The sequence below is a fragment of the Lycorma delicatula genome, chromosome 1 (genome assembly GCF_047948215.1).
Source record: "Lycorma delicatula isolate Av1 chromosome 1, ASM4794821v1, whole genome shotgun sequence".
In the NCBI taxonomy this organism is placed as follows: domain Eukaryota; kingdom Metazoa; phylum Arthropoda; class Insecta; order Hemiptera; family Fulgoridae; genus Lycorma; species Lycorma delicatula.
Window position 1 is genome coordinate 298768647 of NC_134455.1, and position 23757 is coordinate 298792403.

General features: G+C 30.6%; 1 protein-coding gene across 1 annotated transcript in view; it reads left to right on the forward strand.

Annotated features, from left to right (window-relative positions):
* LOC142317857 (suppressor of lurcher protein 1-like) overlaps window positions 1-23757 on the forward strand; it is a 545965-nt gene that overhangs the window by 238077 nt on the left and 284131 nt on the right. Inside the window, exon 4 of the mRNA XM_075354406.1 lies at window positions 22684-22840. Coding sequence (XP_075210521.1) covers window positions 22684-22840 — 157 coding nt within the window. The remainder of the gene's footprint in view (window positions 1-22683; window positions 22841-23757) is intronic.

Below are 23757 nucleotides of genomic sequence, written 5' to 3' on the forward strand. Positions count from 1 at the left end.
ACCGGTGAACTGACCTGCCGTGCCGGACATACAGCCGGTGGGCGGGCGGGGAGGCGAGCTAGAGTAAAGGACACTCCTCTGGCGCGAGTCAAACTTGATTGTAAATCCGTTCCAGAGGAGTAGGTGGAAATATAAAAAAAAAAAAAAAAAAAAAAAAATATATATATATATATATAATCATCAGTCCCAATATTTTTCGGATGAATTATCCAAAACAAAATTGTGAGAATAAAGTTTTTAACTTATCGATAGCTTTAAAATACAACTCAGATAAGTTCAATACTGAAAATAATTTATAGTTGGAATTACCACAATTGCCTTATCAGTTAGAAAATGGTTGTGCATAGTCTACTCTCTAAAAAGACACGAATGGACATATTACATCTCAAAGTACAACTTAACCAAGGAACCGAGGGATAGCCTAATTCAAAATATATCTGATCAAACCTTTTGCTACATGTCGTTCTCTTGGAAGCTTCAATTACACCTAATCGACTTACCTACCGTTGTCCTTATTACATCACTTTGAAAACTTGTTATTTTATCAGAATAATAATATAATTCACAAATCGTATTTTATTTTTCCTTTTTTTTTAATCGTCAAACAGAATCTCAAGTGAATTATTTAGTACGAAGAGGTAGTTAAATAATTAATGTAAGTTAGTCTTTAAAAATAAATCAAATACTAGCTCAACTCATTAATTTATTCTGTACAGTTTAATTGTAATTACTTAAACAATTGAAGGTTTTTCGTAACCAAAAGTTATTTTACTTAAGTAAGAAATTACTACAGAAATTTTAATTTTCTAACTTTATTTTCTCCTCAAAGGAAATTACATTGTAATAAGTTTACAGGTATTAATTCTTAATATAAAACTTTTTCCACAAAGTGATAAAAATCATTAAAACCAAGTAATGATGATGGAAAATTAGAATCAAGAAAATATTTTTATATATAAAGTACGTTAATAATATTTTGAAAATATAAACTTATGTGAGAAGGTCATATTCGAAAGTAGTTTTAAATTTAAAAAAAAATGAATAAATAAATAAATAAATAATAAATGAAAAGCTATGACTGGATTATCATATAGCAAAGCGCTGACCAAAAAAAAAAAAATTATTGCTGATGCTTGGAAATATGTTAAGAAAACACTAGATTGAGGATAAATACAAAGGTTTGGACATAAATAATTTGATAAGGTAATCTATCTTATCTTATTTTATTTATCTATCTATCTTATCTGTCTATCTTATTTCATTTATACTCAATCTCTTAACTTTTATTTTATTTTCCTTTATTTTTTTATTATTTAGTCTCGCACAGTATTCCTGCTTCCCTGCCATAAAATACTCAATCTGTACAAATATTCTTACGGTATTCTTTTTACAGTGCGTTAAAAAGTAACTTTACTACGAATTGCATTTCTCATTTTTCTTCAAGAAAAGTAAAAGGGTGACCAAGGTGTAACGCACCATATTTCATCTCGAATTTGTTAAATATGACTTCAAAGAAAAGATTTCTTTTGTGATGAGAAATGCAGTTTCTAGTAAAATTACTTTTTAACGCACTGTAAAAAGAATACCGTAAGAATATTTGTACGGATTGAGTATTTATGGCAGGAAAACAAAAAAGAAATCTTTTCTTTGAAGAGTCATATTTTACAAATTCTAGATGAAATATGGTACGTTACACCTTGTCATTCTTTAACGTTTCATCCATTAATATATTTTTTTTTTCTTGAATTTTTACGGGCATCGACTAGTAAGGTCATTAGCCCTCGGCACATTCTTAGAAAGAAATTAATATCACCATCAGGATCGTCATATGTAAGGGTGTAAAGGGCCCTTACATTTTATTTAAAAGCACAAACTCCCCGGAAACATTAAAACAACAAAGACAAACACAACACTTATGGGGTGTAAAGTGCCATTAAAATATTAAAATTTGAGATAAGGTTCTCAAAAGACCATGAAATTAAAAAAATATAACTTATCAATACCATTTCCATCTTCTACCTGTCTCGTTTATTAGTTTGTTTAAGCACCCTCGGGGAGACCAGAACCGCCGTTGAGCAGTATACCAGTCGCACCAGGGTGCCGTGGCATTTGACTCCTCCTTATTAATAGGCTAAGGCATCCATTGCACTTACCCCTAGCCTCGCGCCATCAGTCCACCTATGAGGGTCCCCCATCCAACCATTGGACACACCCCGACTCACTGCTGTTGAATGCAGACGAGCCAGGATGGCCTAGGCAAGAGGGCTACCTCCGTCACAATACCTGCTACGCTTCGAGACTCCCATATACAAATAAACTACCTCTTAGAGACTTTTTAACGCAGCTTTAAATTTTTCACTTTAACAGACTTCTAAGAAGTCCACTGGCGTGTAAATAAGTAACTATCTTTTCTTCATTTCCATTATCCAGATCAGCAGTAATGTCATTTCTTAGACGGAACCTCTTTCTGAGGTCCTCATATATTCTACACTCTTCTATTAGATGCTTAATTGTAAGTGTTTTATTGCAAACACCGCACATTGGTCTCTCTTCGCCGGTTAACAAATATGAATTTGTTAATCGCTTGTGACCGATTCTAAGTCTGGTCACAGCTACTTATTTACGGCGAGTCAACATCACGTCACTTTTCCATTTATATGGAGAAGTTTTTATTGAATTGAATTTTGTATTTCAACACCTCCAATCAGTATTCCACCTGTTTCTTACTATGTTCGTTAGACAGTTTTTAACACCTGCCACTCTTACTGGAAATGCATCCAAATCATCGCAGACTGTTGCCTTTCTGGCAGCTTCGTCTGCGCTTTCATTACCTGTAATACCAGCATGCCCTGGAATACATATAAATACACATCGCTGTCCTCGTTGCTTTAAAACGTATAAAATGGACAGGAGGTTTGAAATTAGGACATCCTAATGTTTTTGTTCCGAATTGCAACAAGTGCACTTAGAGAATCGGAAAAAATTAGCACTCTCTCTTCGCAATAATGTTCTGTGAAGCGAAGAGCTTGCTGAATGGCAGTAAGTTCTGCCGTTTAAACACTGGCCATATGTGGCAGTTTCCAATAGTGGGCCTCTCCATTTACATATATAGAGCATCCAACACCATGTTCAATTTTAGAACCGTCAGTATAAATTCTAATATGTTCTTCGTAACTACTGACGGTTGCCAAAAATTCCTGTTGGATGATCACTGCTGGCTTCTTTTTTATTTCTTCCTGAGAGAGATCCAACCTTGTATTTACCGCTGGCAAAAGCCATGGCGGAATTTCTTTTGTGGAAATTGCTAGTTTCTCAGGAATAGCAGTTTCGTATTTTCTTCTTAATTCGTGGTACCTAATTCCGGCTGGTCTGGAATAGGTAGCACGACGTATACTGCAGCCATAGTATGATTCATGAAAAGTTTATTATTTATATGGGCAGGAAAAGCCCATACGTTTGCTGCATATCTTAATAAAAGGATCACTCTTCTGTAATGTAGTGGCATTATTTTGGCTTCGGACATCAGACTAGCCGCCGGACCTGTGCGGAAAGCGCCTGTCGCATATCTTATTCCGCTATTATGAATTACGTCTAACTTTCTTAAATGCGACTTCCTAGCGGATGAATATACAATACATCCGTAGTCTAGTTTTGATTGAATCAATGCCTTGTACAATCCCAATAAAATTTCTTTATCTGAGCCCCAATTTAAGTTCGATAATCATTATATAATGTTTAGTGCTCTTTTGCATCTATCACTCAAGTCCAGTATATGTAATCTCCACGTAAGGGATTTATCCAATACTAGTCCTAAAAATCTCACGTTGTCTTTATATTGTATTGGATCATTGCCAATTCTCAAGATAGGAGTTTGATGAGGAATTCTCTTCCTACAGAAGTGTACAAAACACGTTTTTTCTGGTGAAAATTGGAATCCATTATTCCTCGCAACTTCATTTAGAGCGTTAATCGCTCGTTGCAATTTATATTTCTCCATAGCAGTCTTGTTGCTGGCATACACAATTTCCAAATCATCAACATAGACGCTTTTGCTGATTTCTACTGGAATGGCTAATACCAATTTATTAATGGGGATCATAAACAAGGTACCACAACGGCGAACCTTGTGCTGTACCATTTTCCAAGATTTTTACAGATGAATATTCATTGTTGACACGTACTTGGAAAGTACGGTCATTCATATAGTTGCTGAGCAATACTGGCAGATTTCCACGAATGCCCCATTCATGTATCTGGAGCATTACTCCATGTCACCAGTTAATATCAAAAGCCATCTGCAGATCGAAGAAGACTCCAACGCAATGTTTCCTTGTGATAATGCTGTTATATATAATATTCTCTAAGTTGATTATTAGATCGGTGGTATTGCCGAAAACCTGCTTGATATGGTGATATCAGGTTTTCTGTTTCCAAAACCCAAACGAGTCGATTATTAATCATTTTTTCACGATAACTATTGGGATATGTTAAATTTTAATTTTCTTTGGTACTGGAACAACATGAGTTTTTTCCACTGCTGCGGGTACATTCCATCCCGCCATATTTGATTACAGTTATAATAATCTGCGTTTTGCAGTGGTATTCAGCTGTCTGATCATATTATAATGGATTTCATCCGGACCAGCAGCTGTGTTGCCTGCTTTCTCCAACGCTTTCACGGTGTCTTCAATAATATTGAAAGTTTCTTTGTTTCATAAATTTGTTACTCTTAATGATATTCTTTATTCTTTTACCAACTGTAATTTTAAAATGGTGAAGTTTAGTTTAGATAGTCGAAAAAATCTGACGTTTAAAACTTTACAAAAATATTTTATCATTTAATACAGTGGTTTTTATTTAAGCGTAGAATAAAACGCACAACTCTTTAACAACTCTTCGCAAAACAGTGTATTTTGCTTTCTATAACAAAATATGTATTTTGTATCCGTGAATTATTTTTCTTTCTCAATTTAGTTTTTCCTATTTCATGCATTTTTGATGTTTCTTCCTTAGTACATAATTTTAATTTTTATAACTTAAAAATAACCTATTACTGGGTAAACAAATCTTGTTTATTCATATTAAAAACTGTTTAAATCCATATAATTTCCAAATTGCTTCTAGTAGCCTCTTAAACTAATAAAAAGTTTTTAATAAAATTACACATTAATCTGTCTTTAATCTTAAAGCTTACAACATTTAATATTTATGTTAATCTATTTTTTTTCTTTACAATAGCTTTGATGTATAAATAAACAAAAAAATGAACAATATAAAATTTCTGAATGATTTTCTTACAGATACGGTTGAAAATCAACATTCCTGGCTTCTATTTTTTTATAGTAATCTGATCTCTTTAATAATTACAAATACCTGTTTATTATACGGATATATATATGCTATATATATGTACTCGAATATATTTTTTCTTGATACATGTCTGCCCATCGGCATTTTAATTCTTTAACTTTCGTGATGTTATAATGTACTTCCATCTGTTCTCTGATCTACTCACATGTCTTTCTAGCCCATCTGATAATTCAAACCATACATTTTTTCATATTTTTTGTGCTTCCGCAGCTTCTGTAATGATTGAAAGGTTAATGTTCAAGTTTCGCTTCCATAGGTAAGGACTGGCATGATGCATTGATTGAAAACTTTATTTTTAAGGAAAATGGGTAGCTTAATTTGTCTTTCGACTTCTTTCAGTTGTCGCTCTAATTTGAAGCGAGCCAGGACTAATGAAATGATTTACCTCTTCCAGTTCTTCTCAGAAATAAACAACTTTCTTTCCTTGGCAAACACGTTGAACATGACCTGGCTCTTTTTAAACTTCATCCTTAGACCATAGGATTCACCAACCACCTGAAATTCTTGTATGCACCTTTATAGTTCTTCTAGTTCTTGTGTGAAGAGAACTATGTCATCTGCAAATCTCAGAAGGTCTAGATGAGCGCAGTTTATTTGTATGCACTCTTCTTCTCTTTCCAGTTTTCTAAATACCTCCTCGAGGCAGGCTGAGAAGAGCTTGGATGATAGTGTCAACTTGTCGTACACGTTTCGTACATTTATATTTACTTTATGTTCAGTGATACAGATGATAGCTTTTGTTTCTTCGTAAATCGGTTATAGCAAGTTTATGTAGGCTGGGTTAACATTTTGGTTATGCAATGGAGTTATTATGGTTTGCGTTGTTACCAAAAGAAATGGCTTTTTGTAGTCAATAAAAGGCATACATAGGGGTATGGAATACTCGTTATGTTTTCTATGATTTACTGAACAACCTGAATGTAATCCATTGTACTAAAATTGGTTTTGAAGTATGCCTATCTATACCTTTATTTTTGATTAATTCAGTGTTATTAGCAATCTCTTTGCTATTATCTATGTGAAAACCTTGTAAATAACTTATATGGAGCTAATTTGACGATAATTCTTCAGGGCTTCTTGACTTCCTTTCTTTTACAAATGAATCGCTTCAGGACCTTTCCATGAATTCGGAATATTTGGATTTTTAAGGCTCATTGAGTACAGTTTTGCAAGTGCTATGTATAACGTTTTGCCACCAGCTGTCAATATCTAAACAATAATGTTATCTGTTCCTCAAGCTTCCCCATTTTTCATTGATTTTGTACTGTGTTACTTCTTCTATAAAACGTCTGGTGCTTCTGGTCTTCTTCTACAAGGGTATTTAATTGTGATTGATTTTTGTCGTTGTATAAATTAGAATAAAACCTTTTATTTTTTTTCTAATATTCCCTGACGTGTACTGAAAATTGAACCATCTTCTCGTTTTAAGCTAAAAATTTGTTTCTTTTAATCACCAGTTTACATTTTGCTCTATTAATTTCCTTATCTTCTTCCATCTCCTTCTATATTAGGCTCATGTTAAACTGACGCGTTTCTGCCTGGATGTATTTCATTATGGTCAAACGCAGAGTTCAGCGTATTCCAGTTTATTAATGAAATTTCCTAAATTCTTCACTTTCCGCCATTTTTCCATTGGCTAATAGTTTCAACTGAGATTTTGAGTCTCGATGATGTTTTTCTGATGGTGCTATACACTTAGCCAAATCAAGTATACTGTTGACATAAATATATATATATATATATATATATATATATATATATACTTCTATATCATCCAAATCTTGTAGCAGACTAAACCTAATCGATAGCGTAAGCTAATTTTTTCACGACCTTTTCTTAAATTTATTTTCAATTTAGCTCTGATCATTCTATTGTCACTTCCAACATTGTTGCACTAGAGAACAGTGCACTTGCATATTATTGCTTTATTATTCGACATGATATAATCAATTTCACACACGTAGCCAGCTGGGCTTTTCCACATAACCAAATTTCTACTGTATTTTTTCTTGTAAAATGAATTTAGGTTATACAGTTCTTGTTCTTTAAAACCCACTAGCTAATTATCTCATTCTCTACTCCCTTATGGGGCACGAGTGGTAGTGTATCGGCCTTTCATCCGTAGGTCGCGGGTTCAAATCCCGGTCAGGCATGGCATTTTCACACACTACAAAAATTGTAATTTATCTCGTCCTCTGAAGTTATATCTAACGGTGGTCCCGGAGATAATAAAGTATGTAGGTATATAACATGAATTCTAAAACCTAACTATTTGAAGCGGTCTAAATGAGACGCAAGTCACTAACGAAAGTGGAGCAGATTTTCATAAGAATATTTAGTACACAATCTTATACTTATTATAAAAAAGTGAAAGTTAATTCGTAACCGACTGTTAACTAAGCTAAATATACTGTTTAATAGAATGCCAAACACTATGAAAAGCACATGATAAATTGTATCGGTGACTGACTAAATTCATTTATTCACTGCTAGGAATGGCTAAATAATTTCATGATTACTCAAGCAACTCTCAATTTTGTCGCTTACACTAAGATGATATGCGTCATGGCCATAAGGAAACAAAAAAAGTAAATTAAATCAATTTATTTTCCCATGTCTGTATCAAGAACGTAATATAAGATGATAAAATGTAGCCCATATGTTTAGATATGATACAAAACGTTTAATCAAAATTATTTCATTTTTAAAATATTATTTTGTTTATACAACCATACATAAAAACAATTAACTTATATTACAAGGTATTGCTTAAAACTATGGGTGTTGATAGAATACAAAACGGGAAGACTTATTAATGAATTGTAGAAGTTAAAAGAAAAATGTTGTAAAAAGAAGCTCAAATAGCTAGATGGGATAACATTCTATCTAAGATATGAATTATTTAAGTGCATTTAGTTTTAAACGTAAATAATTTTAATTAAAAATGTAGGAAATCAAAGATTGACTTATTTATCTTATTTTTTCTCAAAATAAACTAAAGTAGATGTAGTAATACTTCAAAAACTCTGTAAAAGATGAATGTACATAAAAGTGTAGAATATGGTTAAATAAATTTGAGAGGAATTATATTATAAAATTTACATTAAAGCAAAGAGATTGATGCAGTACAGGAAAAAATGAAGCAGTTCGTTCGTAAATAACATTTATGTAGTACACAGAAGACTGTATACATAGTTGATATGATTATAATGTTACGTTTAGTCTATTTGAATAAAATATAAGGATTGGTCAAGTAATAATTTACGAGATGAATGAAAACAATTGTAAATGCTAACGTTTAAGTAAAACTCAAATTCGGAAACATTACACACTTGCAACGACGAAGAAATGAGTTCAAGTGGTTTAGTGTAGCAGTAAAACTCGGTTAAGTGCGTAAACAAGTCTTTAAACTTTGATATCAGTCATAATTTATATTCTGCAGCTCTTTGTTTAATGAAGAGGTAAAACAACAAAGATCTGTCATCCTCTTAAAACGAGTACTTGTTTTACTGGATGAATAAATTGCTATTTAAACATACGTACCCTTCTTTTGAACATTCACTTACATTATAACGTAACATCACTAGTCGGTAAATAAAAGATTACTATCTGTCTTATTTAAATTTACATCACCCGGTACATATAGTCAGTTATGTTGGTTATCTCGTAACATATATTTAATTTTATAGGATCTTTGTGGGTATGTTGAAAGGTATGTTTAGTTTTCAACACACCTAAAATGTTCTTTTTGATTAATTTTGATATTAAATTATTACACCACTTACAATAAGTAAACCATTTACTCGATGTCAAATACATTAACCATATTCAATTTATCATTACAAAACATTTATTTGTGAATATAACAGTTCTATTATAAACCATATGAACTTCCAATAAATTATTTGCGATTTATCTACTTCATGTAACTAATTTTATATTCACAAAAGTATGCTACAAATAATAAATATGCATTTTAGTAATTAAAATTTTCAAAAACGAAGACTTTTAACAAGTAATTTTATATATAATTAGTTTAATATAGAATAGTAAGCAAATATACGAGGAATGAACATTTAATTACAGACTTTAGTCAGAAGCATGGCGTCTAGCAGAAAAATCTTTTAAAAAATGTAGAAATTAAATGAATGAACGATTTAAAAATACGGATAAGTAATTAAATAATTAACAATATTAATAAATAATTAGAGCAATTACATTTTATATAACAATAAAATATTAAAACCAAGAGGACAAGAATAGGCAAAGCCATTTTAATAAGACAGACTTTATTTTATCTGAACGGAAGATCAGGTTACTTCATTCTATTTAATTTCCACCAATCTTCCCCGTGCTTGAGAGTGTGTGCCTAAAGAGAATTTTGGATGGTTTTCTAATAAACATTTTTTTTTTTTCATCGTTTGTTTATAATCGCATCAACGATTAAATAAAACTGTCTTTTGATGTATTTCTTTCGGTTAAGTAGACCCTTCACATCCGAACCCAGGTTTAATTTTCATTGAATAGACCCGAACAATGGACAATCTATGAGTAAGTGTTTACCCATATTTTACATTGCACGGCTCACAATTCTGCTCAAGAAAGCAAAATAAATAAACGTGAGTTGGCTTTGTGTGCCTAGTCCTCAGACGAGTAAGGATGACTTGGTTCTTCTGTTGATTGGGAAAAAGGTTTCTCGACATGTTCTCCCAAATGCCATGTAACGCCGAAGAAGGACTGGCAGCCAGAACTTAATCCGCTGAGTGCGTAGTTTTACACGGACTGTCTTCGTGAAGTTTCTCTTACATGTTAATTCTAATCGGAGGCCATCTGTTTTGCCGCAGTCTTGGCAGCCTCATCAGAGTGTTCATTCCGAGGATGCCTTAGTGGCCCGGGACCCATACGAATAGTCTTGTTTACTCTTGAGAGAGTGTCATATGTAATTTGAATAATGGGTTCAGATCGTTCTCAGCTTATGATCTCAAGTACACACACAGAATCTGATATTATGAGGAAGCTGTCCTCACTACGGGCCTCAATAACTACTATTTTTTTTTTTTTTTGTAAAAAATGATATTTTGAATTCTAATTGCTTTTTTATGTAAATCTCTTTGTAATGTTTATTTTTACATATCGTGGATTTCTTATTATCATTATCAGTACATTTGATTGGAACCATAGTATAAAATTTTAATTGCTCTTTGATCATATCTAATAAAATTATAATAATTATTATTATAATACCAAACGCTTACTTGGCCTGGTACAGTAGTAGTTTATTTTTTTTAGAAAATAAATGTAATCTGTTTGTTGTTCATCATCCAGTACAGCGTCTGTACCTGTAAACTGTTTGAGTTTTCTCTAAACACTACACATATGTTTAAAATTGTTGTTACTTACAAGTGATCAGACGATAAGTCCGTTCATTTATATAAATTCCATAATGAGAAACCTTTAAAATTAAAAAAAATTAATTTTAAATTAAGTTGGCTTGCTTGTGTTCATCTGAAGACCAGTATGTGAAAGTTGATAAACAGTAGAAATATCGTTTTGAGTATCCTGTAGAAGGGTTTGAATACTGGCAGTAGCTAATATTAATTTCCTTAAAGGACTAGACTATTATACTAGCTTCCCAATAGATTGGATTTAGTAATTAATTTCTCTTCTATGAATGATTGTGAATTAAACTAAGTTTATTATATCCTCCTACCTTTTTTGTTAAAAACTCGCAAACGTTTTAATTCGCTCAACGACTATCACAACACAAGGAACATTTATGGCAATACCATTTTACCGATAACTCGCAACAATGTTCTGATTGTCATCGAAAAGTTTTGCAATAAAGAAACAACTTTTCCATCACTGTATATTTGTCTTTTTTTAACTGGTTTACTGTGAGAAGGTCGAAATTGGGTTTTAGTATGTAAAATTTCTGAAAGATAAATGATCATTAAGTTTGGATAGACGTATTACGATAACAGAAATTAGTACGTTAAAAAGTATAGAATATTCGATACTTTATGACTTGTTTCAATGATTGTTTCTTTACCAGTTTTAGTTGAATCATATGAAGATATGTTCATAAAATCAATGACCAAGACCAATGTGTACATAATAATTGCAGTTAAAAGTTAGTTTCTTGGTTAGATATCACAACCCAACCAAAAAAATTTAAACTTTTTTTAATTTTATTTATTTTTTAGGTTAAAAAACACGAACGGCAACATAAAATGTTTTTTAATTAATGCAAATTTATGAAATAACACAAAATTTGCTTTTTACGTAAAAGTTATTACGTTTCATTCAAATTCCTAAATTTAAAAAAAATATGAAATACACATTCACATACAAAATTTTAAACCAGTTTGTTGGCATATATATTTTTGTAAATTACTATCTATAAATGAGTATGATTTAATACATTTTGGCCTATATTTTTTTTTTTCGGAACACTATGACAAAAGGTTCGAGAGAAAGTCTCGAATGTTTAGTCAAACATAAAGATGATTAAAAATTAATATTACGTTAAATTAAAACTATTTTCCAATGAAATTTTGAAGCGTATTATTCGTATCTTGGAACTTTTTGGAGTTTGTTTAATATCAAAGTGACTTTTTAATTTTTAATATAATTTATCTTTGAAAAAATGTCCTGCTGAATCCTAAAGAGTATAATTAGCTACAGAACACATTCGATATGAAACGCATTCTTAAAAGGTGAAACTATTTTAAATAGTAGAGTATAAATCTTTAAAAAAATGAAAAGATTCTATTGATAGGTAAATTAATTAAATTTTATATCGTTTTTTCATATCTCTTACCAATATAATAAATGAAAAAACTTGAAAAGAATATTTAATTCAATTCGTCTACAAGGTCTTAAAATTATTTATTTATAGCACAACGAATATGCTACGGCAGATGTTTCCAGGCATGTCATTTCAAGAAATTATTAACTGCATGGCCTGCTCCCTCTACAGATCTATCGGCGTGTGATTATTTTCTATGGGGATATTTGAAGTTGAAAGTGTCGGAAGGCCTCAAACAACTGAAGAATTGAAGTTAGCTGTTCGCACTGAAGTAGCCGCAATACCGAACAACATCAGTTACGTTTTCAGAAAGTGTGCGGGATGGTGGTCGTTACTTATCGGACATAATTTTTAAAACAAACTTTAGAATTTAAGTGGCATAATAAATAATGGCAAGAAGTTATATTTAAAATATATTAATAGAATGCTTTCTTACGTCATATTACTGATCTGTTTTTCCCATTTCCAAAACCATTAGGTTATTTTGCCCGTCCCTGGATGAATTCTATAATTAAGGTATTTAACAATAACAATTTTTATTTTCAGGATGTCATTTTATAATTTTTAATAAAATAAATTTTGTTTAGACTTCATTACCCATTAAAAATACACCGGTTTTACAAAACATAAAATTTTATAAGAAATTTTTCATAAAGAAAACTTGATATAAATTACTAAATCACTAAAGAATAGACGTTCAATTTCCCATTGCCGAACCTTCACAAACAAACAAACATGAAACGTTTGTTAACGTTTCATGTTAGTTTTCAATTAATCTTAGCCAATGGTGGATCGATTCTGTAACGCAATCGAAACGCATCTTGTTCTGACTCTCGTCTTGGTAAATTGTAGAACACAAAACGCCGACTGTTGCGCAGACGCCATGTTTTTTACGACTGAGGTTTGCGTACGTTTTCTGATATTTCAATTTGACTGGCAATATTTGAAACTCTAGGTCGCCCTCTTTTAAATAGTGGAAATTACATTCACTGACCATGCGCGGTTGCAAAGTTTCACAGTATATTTACAGGTGCAAAGTTTGTATTTGAAGTCAATCCAATTTTTGATGCAGTTTGTACTTTTACAGAATGGTTATAAAATACCGTAATAAACTTTCTGAAAAATAGATTAAACTTCAATGTAAATAGTTCAATTTCTTTTTTGCACAACTTTAAAGACTTATGAAATTATTTCCCAAATGTATGAGAAAAAATGTCTATTTCTGCCCTAGGGGTTAAATTCTTCTTAGCAACGTCGATATAGATAAGCACGTTTCATTAAATTTAATGATCAATTAATTAAACAAAGCTGTGAAACTTCTCCTTAAATACATACGTCCCATACAGGTGTATAATAAACAGATTTATAGTAAATTATATTACTCCTTTGCATCCTAATATAAATTAATATTATTGAAGCAAATATGTGTAATATAATTGTATGTATAAAAAAATAATTTCCTAGTAAAGATTAGTTAGACATGGAATATTTATACTGCAACAGGACCAGTGTAACGGACCAGGTTTACGGATTTCTTTTAATTAAGAAAAAATAATTAAAAGAATAATCCAGAAGAAGATCCTTTTTTCAGAGTAACAGTTCCGTTTAACAATCTGTTCTTTATAATGCAGACAATGGCCCCTTCGAAAGCTGTCGTTCAACCAGGAGGGTAACCGAACCGGAATAAGAATTTATAGAAAAACGTAAGGGCGAGAACGATCGATGAAAATTATTACGCTTCAACATTTAAGGAAAAAGATGCGTACTGGTTCTGCCGGAGGTAAAAATACTGACAAGGACTAGCAGGAATAGTCAGTAGTTCTGCCAGGCCGTTTTCAAAGTATCGTGATAACAAGCGAGAGATGACAGAGTAGTTTTGCAAGCCCGAGTTCGACGCGGTTGCAGTAACTAGGAGTGAAGAATCGTCACGAGCATTCCATTGTGGATAGTATGTGAATGCAGGAAGTTGTTCGATGAGTTATCGGCAAAGAGTAGTGAAAGTAGCAGTATTATATTCATTCATAAAGGGTAGTTGTATTGTAGACAGTAACAGTAATAATATTTGTAGAAATTTAATTGTATGATTTTTAAACTTTTTTAGTGTTATCTTGTTAATGCAATATTAAGTTTATATATATATATATACACGCTTATATATATATATATATATATATAAGCGTTCATTTTTAATTAATTGGACTCTATTTTGCTTTTTATAATTTAACGATCTTTGAACAAATCTTGTCCTTATTTGAATTACTATTTTGTATCATATATTATCATTATTATTATTATTATTATTACCATTAGTTTTATTTATTTTGTTTTGTTTGCTTTTAGAGTAATAAATTGTATTTATAAGAAATTTTTAGTTTGTTTGTCTCTATATCCCGGTCGAACTCCGAACAAGACAATATAACTAATTTTAAACGGACGGTTGCAAATTCGTAAGTGGTAAGATGCGTACAAAATGTTATTCGATGTTAACTATTAGTTTAGCTTTTCGACATGTTTTTTTTTCGATACTTTTCTATTTATATTTTAATGGAGTTAATTTGTGGGCAATTTACCTCTCATCATGTGTATATTAGTTTGGTAAATTATTTTTTTGATAGTATTTGTGATGTTTCTATTAACTGATTGTTCAATAGAATGACTTTTATACAGTAATACTGTTTCTTTAGTTAAATGCACCATGGGTTAAAAACAGAGGTATAAAAGAAATAAACTTTCTACATTAATATAGTGAACAAATAAATTTTCCGGAAAAACTTCCAAAACAATAAGACATGGTAAAAATAATCTTCGTAACAAAATTAAAACAAAGGCCATCAAGCAGAAATAAACTCACCACAAAACAAGAAAAAGAAAATACTATACTCTAAGAGAATACAAACTAATTTTCTCTAGTTGCACTAAATTCTACATTAAACAAACAATATGCACTTCAAACAAAAGATACAATGAACACATAAAAGCACTTATAGAGGTTACGTAAACAAAAAGCAAGACATTTTATATGTTCACAAGGAAAAGGGTCTTATGCGAATCTCTTAGTGTTCATTCAACTGTTGCATCTCAAACAAAATAAGAGGTATAAATATAAAATTTAATTACCCTAATAGGAAAATAAAAGTCTCCTAAAACATCGCAACCATTAAGTAATTCTCAATTATTTTCTTGTTTTGGTTGAAATATAATAATAATAATAATAATTATCACGTAAATACAACAAATTGAAATTCCACTTTAAAATTATGGTGTTTATCTATTAATTTTAAATAAGTTTTTACTACTTAAAAAATAAAATGATTGTATCATTATTAAAATAATATTGTATTATCATGTCATTTTGTTATTCATAGGAAAAAAATTAATACATTTAAAAATTTTCAAATAATTTATAAGTATCCTTTATATAAAATATTCTTTATATCTGAATTAAAATCAGCAAAAAATGTAAATTAAAACAACTACGTATTTATTTATTTATTTATTTAACATTCCGGTAACTACAGGCTTACTCCCAATTACAGCGCTGCTCTCTCTTTTTATCTATGATGAAATATGTTCACTTCTATCATTTTTATCTATGATGATTTGGAACGGAACGCAAGAATGGCGGGAGTTTCAATATTTCTTCCTACAGATCGCAGAGCCTGGACAATGTCCCGTGCTGCTGTATCTTTCTATATCGGGCGAATTTTATCGGTTATTTAGTGGCGGTTATAAATTTTAAGTTTTATTTTTGGACTGATTCGGTAATTTGCATTCCTATCCGCATGGACCATGGTGTAATTTATTTACTGGTTCTGACCGTGATAGACTAAGCTTTTGAGCTTAGTAATCCCGGCGTGATTCCCCTTCAGTCCATCCGCTGCTTTCGTAAGTACTTTCGTAACCAGCACCTATGGGCTAGCAGGAGTTACCGGTGGCAGACTAGCTCCGGCAGGCTACCAGAGCTCTAGTTATTTAGAGAGAGAAATGCGACCCGTTCTCCGGAGGGAGTTGCATATGCTGACTAAATGAAATTGTGGTCTCTTCGTGGGACGGTGTGGGGTGATGTCTAGCTTTTTATAGTTTTATCAAAATTTAATTGCAAAAACGGTCACTTTCGCGGCCAGGATGTTTGTACGGTTTCCATTTATAGGTTACGCAATATAGAGGCTCCTAAGCCTGGTTTGTCATTTTTTGACTCTCGTACCGCCTCTTCACGGTGGTTCGTTTAATACGGCATGAGGACGTTTTCTTATACCCTGTGGAGTACGGTCCTCTCGGCAGATGTTCTGGAGATGGCCGTGTTCGGACATAGCCGCTCTCCCGAACAGTCTGCGTAACTGCGCCACTCCCGCCTCAATATGATGATTTGAAATCATCGGATTCAAATCTAGAACTTTAATAATAATAATAGGAGTAAAAACAAGTGTATAATGGAATACATGTCGATGCTCCTATAAATTCCCTTTTAAAATTAAATTATTTCCTCAAACATTGAGGCAACTTTTAATAGTATTAAAGATAAATTTTAAGCTGAACGTATAAATTTTCTTAAGTGTGTTAAGGAATTCGTTTTTCAAAATATCTACACTAAAGAATACTTAAAAAAAAAAAAAATTTTTTTTGGGTATTTCCTAACTTTTATTAAATGATAATTGAAATTAGCTATTTATAAAGAAGTAATAATTGTATAAATGGAATCTTTTAGTTTTGTGTATGTTTGTAGGAGAACGTAAGGCATGAAATTAGTTAAATCTTTACCGTTGTATTCAATACAATGAATACAACACAATACAATGAATTAAAATACGGAATCAGTATTTTAATTCACGAAAATCGATTTAGTATTTATAAAAAAAAACACATTAACTACATTTTATAACTAAACATTTTATTTGTAATCTTTTTATGAACTTTCTGAATTATCTTGCATCTGATTTTTTTTTGGGAAGAAAATTTTTTGCGTCACATAAACATCAAGCTTCTGCGTGGGAAATGAAAATGAAAAATGCTATGTCTGACCATAATCAGAACCCAAAACCTCCGTATGAAAGGCCGAGGTTTTACCACTCTACCACGGAGGTCGGCAAATTAAACATAAAATTTTCACTGCAAAATCTTGAGATTTATTTAATATAATTTAGATCAGTGTAAATTTGTTGTACTTGCGTTAGATTAATAAAATTTACTACAATTTTTCACACGCTACTATGATAAAAAATATATATAATTTATTATTTATCAGGCCTTGGCAGGAAAGAAAGATTAATTATTAAAAATTAGAAAAAAATACTTACAAAATAAACCAGCATATTACTCACATTTGATTCTAATTTTCATTAATTTCAATTTTTTTATTATTACTTGACTATATTTTTGGGTATAGACTCGTTTGACATTAATAAAAGTATTCTTGAACACAAAGAAAGCTTCTCTTTTAATAAGGTATAATTTACAATTTTAATAAAGCATCATTCTTCGTCTGCTTCTGAAAATCTTTCGTTTTCTACAATCATTCGGATCAAAAACACCAGGTATCCAGATTCTATAATCATGAAAAAACTGTAGAAGAGATCTTATAAGCGCAGAAAAAGGAGAAGGATAGAGAACAATTAATGATTTGTTTAGAGGTATAGATGTGAGTTGAGGGCAATTTTATTAATTAATAATTTATCATTTAATATATTTTAGTAATAATTTACTTTCATTGAATAAATTATTAAATGAGTTAAGATTCTTAAAAAAAAAAAAAAAAAAATATTAATTTTAAGGTAAAACTAACGCTAACAATAATTGTATATAGTATATTTTTATACTTTTATAGTATATTAGGACTTTTTTTATATAATTTTTCTACATGTAATGTAATGGTAACATTAGCACAAAATTAGTGAATTATCAAAATAAAACATAAATAAACAACACAAAATAGTTATGATTAAAATCTATGTAAATATACAGTTCTATAATCTTCCTTAAAATTCGGTGGGATTTGAAAAAAAATATTGACTAAAACATCTTATTAAAATGAAGATAAAAAAATTGTGTTCGCTATAAATCACAACTGAATATAAAACAAACATTTTTTTCAAATTTTCCAATACTCTTAGCAAAATTATTTTACTCGCTGTTTATAATTTTAAGGTGAATCATAATTTTGAAATATCAGTAGCTGACATTCTTCTGAAAGCGTCGGTTTAATCTGTTTCTCAAGAGGTTATAAGTTATCCTCATTTCTCATTTCGTATACTCTAAAGAGCGGGAACAGGAAGCACTGAATTTAGGGATCCAACGACCGTGTTGGTTGTACAAAAGGGTGAGAACGTGCATTCACCACAAGAATCATGAGCAAAATCTAGAAACACACTTAAAACTATTTTACGTGAAATATTACTCCACTTCCATTATTTTCAACTAGGTTTTCCCAGGTAAAAACAATTCAGATAGCAAGACCTACGCCAGTTTTTTTTATAAAATAAAAAATAATTTTCGTTATTCATATTCTTAAATTAAAAATGAATAATAACCTGGAATTTAGTTAGTTAAGGGTCACTTTTTTTTTTATTCATTTCCTCATAAATTAAACAAAGAGATATTATTCCATAAAATTAATTAAATAATACTAAGTTGTTACAATCTGCGACAGATAGCAAAAGTATATTGTGGTGAATTATTTTGTTTATATTTGCTTAATCATTCAAATGCATTTAACTTTTATTTTTACAGATAAAATTAGGGATCATGTATGAGGGTCGTCCAGAAAGTAAAAATGGTTTTGGTTTTATAACAAATTTATTGTATTTATTTTACCATTAACATTAATATTTGCATTAAAATCTACATTTTTAAGCTCTTTTTCACGTAATCGCCTCTAAAGTTCAAGCGTTTATCAAATTGTGGCACACGTTTTTGTATACCGTCGTAAAAAATGTATGCCAATTGTTCATTAAGCCACTCACGAATAGCGGTCTTGACGTCATTACTTTCATAGCGTTTCCCATTAAGAAACTCTTTTAATTTCGTAAACAAGTGAAAATCGCTTAAGCAAGATCTGAACTCTACGGCGGTTGATCAAAAACATTCCATCCGAAACCTTTAAGAATTTCAGAAAGATTTTTTGTGGCATGTAGACATGCATTGTCATAAAGCAAATACACCCTTCGGATCGAAGAGTGTATTCACCTCAGCGATGTTGAACAGGGCGAAGTTTCAAAAAAATTTCTACCCTGGAAATAAAACTGGTGCAGATTATTTATTTTTTCCGCGAGTCATGTACTCACACATTATGAATCCGAAGGGATCCCAAAAAAAGTGTGGCCATCACAAAGTGATGGCCACAATTTGGTGATTGAGAAAAATGCCACTGAAGAGATTGACGTGTTACTCTGTGATGTGTAGTGAAAAACCCTATTTTCATCACCAATCACTATGTTATCCAGCATTTCCACTTTGTTGTCTATTGTAACATTCCAGGTACGACAGATCAACAGACATACGACTTTTTTTTGTGATTTTCTATCAACATTCTTGGAGCCCATCCGCCACAAATTATATGGTAATTTAGGTGGACAGTCACAATTTAACATAACAGAGACCTTGAACAAACAGAGAATATATCACTAAAGTAATAACAAGTTTGTCTAACGTGAAAAGACGATTCTCTTTAAAATATCTGTAAATCTGCTCTTTCAACTGCTCAGCAATGAGAGCAAAGCGTCGTGAGCAATTCTTTTCATGAGCTTTCTCGTTTTCCCTGACGTAAATAAACATCACCATTTCCTTCGTTCTTTGCACTGTTACCATATACCGTAGGGATTTAACGATGAATTTCCACAGGTCAAACACGTTGCTCATTCAAAAATAGTATCACCAATCATACCTAACAGTCGGCGCGATTTTTACGTTTTTTATTCATTTAAACACACACAAAAACAGTTCGTGTCAGAGTACAGCTAAGAAATTAGGTACAGCGCTAGCGCACAAATGAAACTGGTTGGCCTTGATACATTGTTGTGAATAAAGCTGCGCACGTGCGACGCATAAACAATTTTTACTAACTGAGCGATCGTAGTATATCAGAAATAAGAACAATGACAGACAATATGTAATAAAAAAATAATACAAAATTTAGTATAACACAATTATCTTGTCCTAATTCTCAATATTAATATATATTCTTTACTGGCCAAACAGGTAAGATAAATTACTTATGAAGTTAATGGACAGAATTATATATATAGAATATATGAATAAATAATTAATAAATAGAATATACGTATAAATGGATAATTTTTATAAAAAAATATGCTATAATGTTATAAGAAGAAAAATTAATAATAAACATTTTGTAAAAAATTTAACTTATACTTTCAGTTAAAAATTAATGATTTTTACGTTTATGTTCAGATACACACACACACACACACACACACACACACACACACACACACACACACACACACACACGCGCGCGCGCGCGCGCGCGCGCGCGCAATTAGCGTTTCTAATTCATTGGCATTATGTTTAGTCTTGATAAACAGATGTATATGCATCTGATATATATATATAATATTTTATTATATATATATATATATATAATATTATATTTTATTAGTTACTCCCTTAATATTAGTAATATAGTTAATAATATAATAGCGTAAAATCTGATTATGATAGGGACGAATAAAATAGCCAGAAGAAGTAGCTTAACTTTTTATAAATAAACGTGTTTTATTGCTTTGAGTATGTTGTCTATAACAACAGAAAAATCTTGTTGCACTGTCATCAATTTTCAGACTACATATCGGATTTCATATATTTAAATATATTCAGGGAGGAAAGTATATTATTACTAAATTCACAAAAAGAGAGAGGAAGATATGTTTTATTAAATAGGACTATTTGCATTCTTTGTATCGGAATGTTGGCCCTATAGAATTCATATAATGTACTTCATGTATGGAAATACTCAACAAGCATATTTTCTATAATATGAAAAGCTTTAGGCTACTTTTCTTGGTTTGGTTTTATTACCACAAATCGTACAACCAACTAACTAATCGATTTCGTTAAATTACAAAAACCAACAAAGATTTTGGTTTCGAATTAATTTGATTTTAACTTATTTCATTACATAACAAAATTAATGTTTATCGTTTATAATTTATTTAAATTTCAAAACTCAACATTTTTATTGAAAAGAATAATTATAACAAAAGAGGTTATGATCGAATGCTATTTTCAGAAAACCAGATGAGGTATAGTAACATAAACATTGATAAATGTTCATAATTTTTCATACATTTACCATATTAACTATATTGTAGAAACAATAGTTTTGTATAACGGAATTTCCACCATTTGTTAATTATAAAATCATATATTTCATGATCATTATTTTGTTAACTTGCCCCATCTAAATTTACAGGAAAAGGAAATGAACCGTCTGATGTACTAGATTGAAAGACTGCAAAAAAATCATAGAACTTCAATTATAAGCTTTGTAATTCTGGATTTTAAACTCGACGACAATAACTGGTGCAGATTTTAAGTTGGCACTGATTAGGTTTTATAGGAGGTGATTTTTTGTGAAATTTGACATCAAGTTATTGAAAGTATACAACTAATAATAATATTAAAAAATCCAGTGACACTAACCATACTTAGGTTTTTCAGTTATATCTTTCAGGATCACTAAATTCTAAACGATTTTAAAAATATTTAAATTACAATAACAGTTAGAGTACACCAGTTTTGTGGGGAACAGGAACGTCTAACTGAATACCCACTAAATTTGGGGTACTATTGTAAAACAATATATTTGGCTCGTTAATGAAAAATGGAAAATATCAATTTTCTCACTTTCTTTAGTAAGACTGGAATTCGATCTTGCTTTTTAAGAAAGGAAGGCTTGCTGTCTGAAATTTCTTCTTAGATAATAAAGATGCCCACGCGCGCGTGTGTTAAAATATCAAAGAGAAATGTAGTAATCAAATTTTGTTGAACTTAGCTTTGCGGAAAAATATATATATTTTTTAAGATAAATACTTATATAATAAATAAATACCATTTTTATTTATATATTTCTTGTAATTTTACAGTTTCCCAATCGTTATCGTTAAAAGTATAATAAAAAATATTATAACATAGGCCTATATACTCATATTATTTTTTTAAATATTCTAATTTTATCATTCGGTTTGCATCATATTTTCAGTTATATAACTGGAAATCTTTTTGATGAAAACGTTAGTGGAAGTGTAATGAAAAAATAGTTCAAATTCTTAGTGTAATTATCCGAAGAAGCACAAATATACAAAGGACGTTAAACAAACCAATAAACAATAAGAAAAAATTTACGACAGCAATTAAAATAACACGTTTAACAAATAAAATGCACTTACAGCAATTAACTAAAATGTTATCTTGAAATTACATTTTATATTTAAATTTTTTTTAGGTTCTCATACATATTCACTATTAATATTTTCACTTTATTTTTTTTTCAGGATCATTTAGAACAGATGGTCAAATGGTACCCGGGACCGTATGTGATTTCCAGTTTTATAGCAATGAGCTTTCAGCATCAACAGGGAATTTTTACTCCCCTAGATATCCATCAAGCTATCCAAAGAATATCAGATGTGCCTATCGCTTCCATGGAAGGTAATTATGTTATACTAATATGTATTACTAAGTATCAAAATTAAAATAATTTATTTAATGTTACTACATAATCTAAATACCATATATAAATGTTAACCACAGCTTTAATGAATGGCCTTTATGTGAAACCCTTAATTTTCACTTTTTACATAATTTACTTTCTTTTTTTTTATTAATCATAAATTGAAGTAAATTAGATTTAATTTAATATTACCATGTATATACTCTTACAGGAGATCAAAACAATGATTAAAAGTAGCACTGTGAAACACCGTCCAATCAGTTTATATATTTCCATTAAAAAAGATATAAAAGCTGTCAGAAGATGTGAATTCTGAGCAGAAGATAAATAAAAGTATAGACATGATGACTTTAATCCTATGAAACCTGCGTTAAATATTGAAGAACCGATACTTTTTTAAGAGTATCTTCAAAAGTATAATGGAGAAGATTCCATGGATTTTGCGGCAAATGAAAAAAATTTGAGGCAATTCGTGGACTTAACTGTTAACATAATAAAGTTTTTTTTCACTCTTTGACCTACATTTGGAGAAAGGTAAATTGCCAGAAAATGTCTTCTTAGATAATAAAGATGTGCACGCGCGCACGTGTGTGTGTGTTAAAATATCAAAGAGAAATGTAGTAATCAAATTTTGTCGAATATTGAACTTAGCTTTGCGGAAAAATATATAAATATATATATTTTTTAAGATAAATACTTATATAATAAATAAATACCATTTATAAATATAACAGAAGCTCCGTTAATCCGAAGAATTTTTAATTTAATTATAAAATCCTGTGCTCCAATGTAATAAAAAAACTGGAACTGACGAGAAATAGTAGGATTCAATTTTATAAAAATTGTGAATGACCAGGTGAATCACCAGGTTTGAATGTACTTTAACACTTTGGGG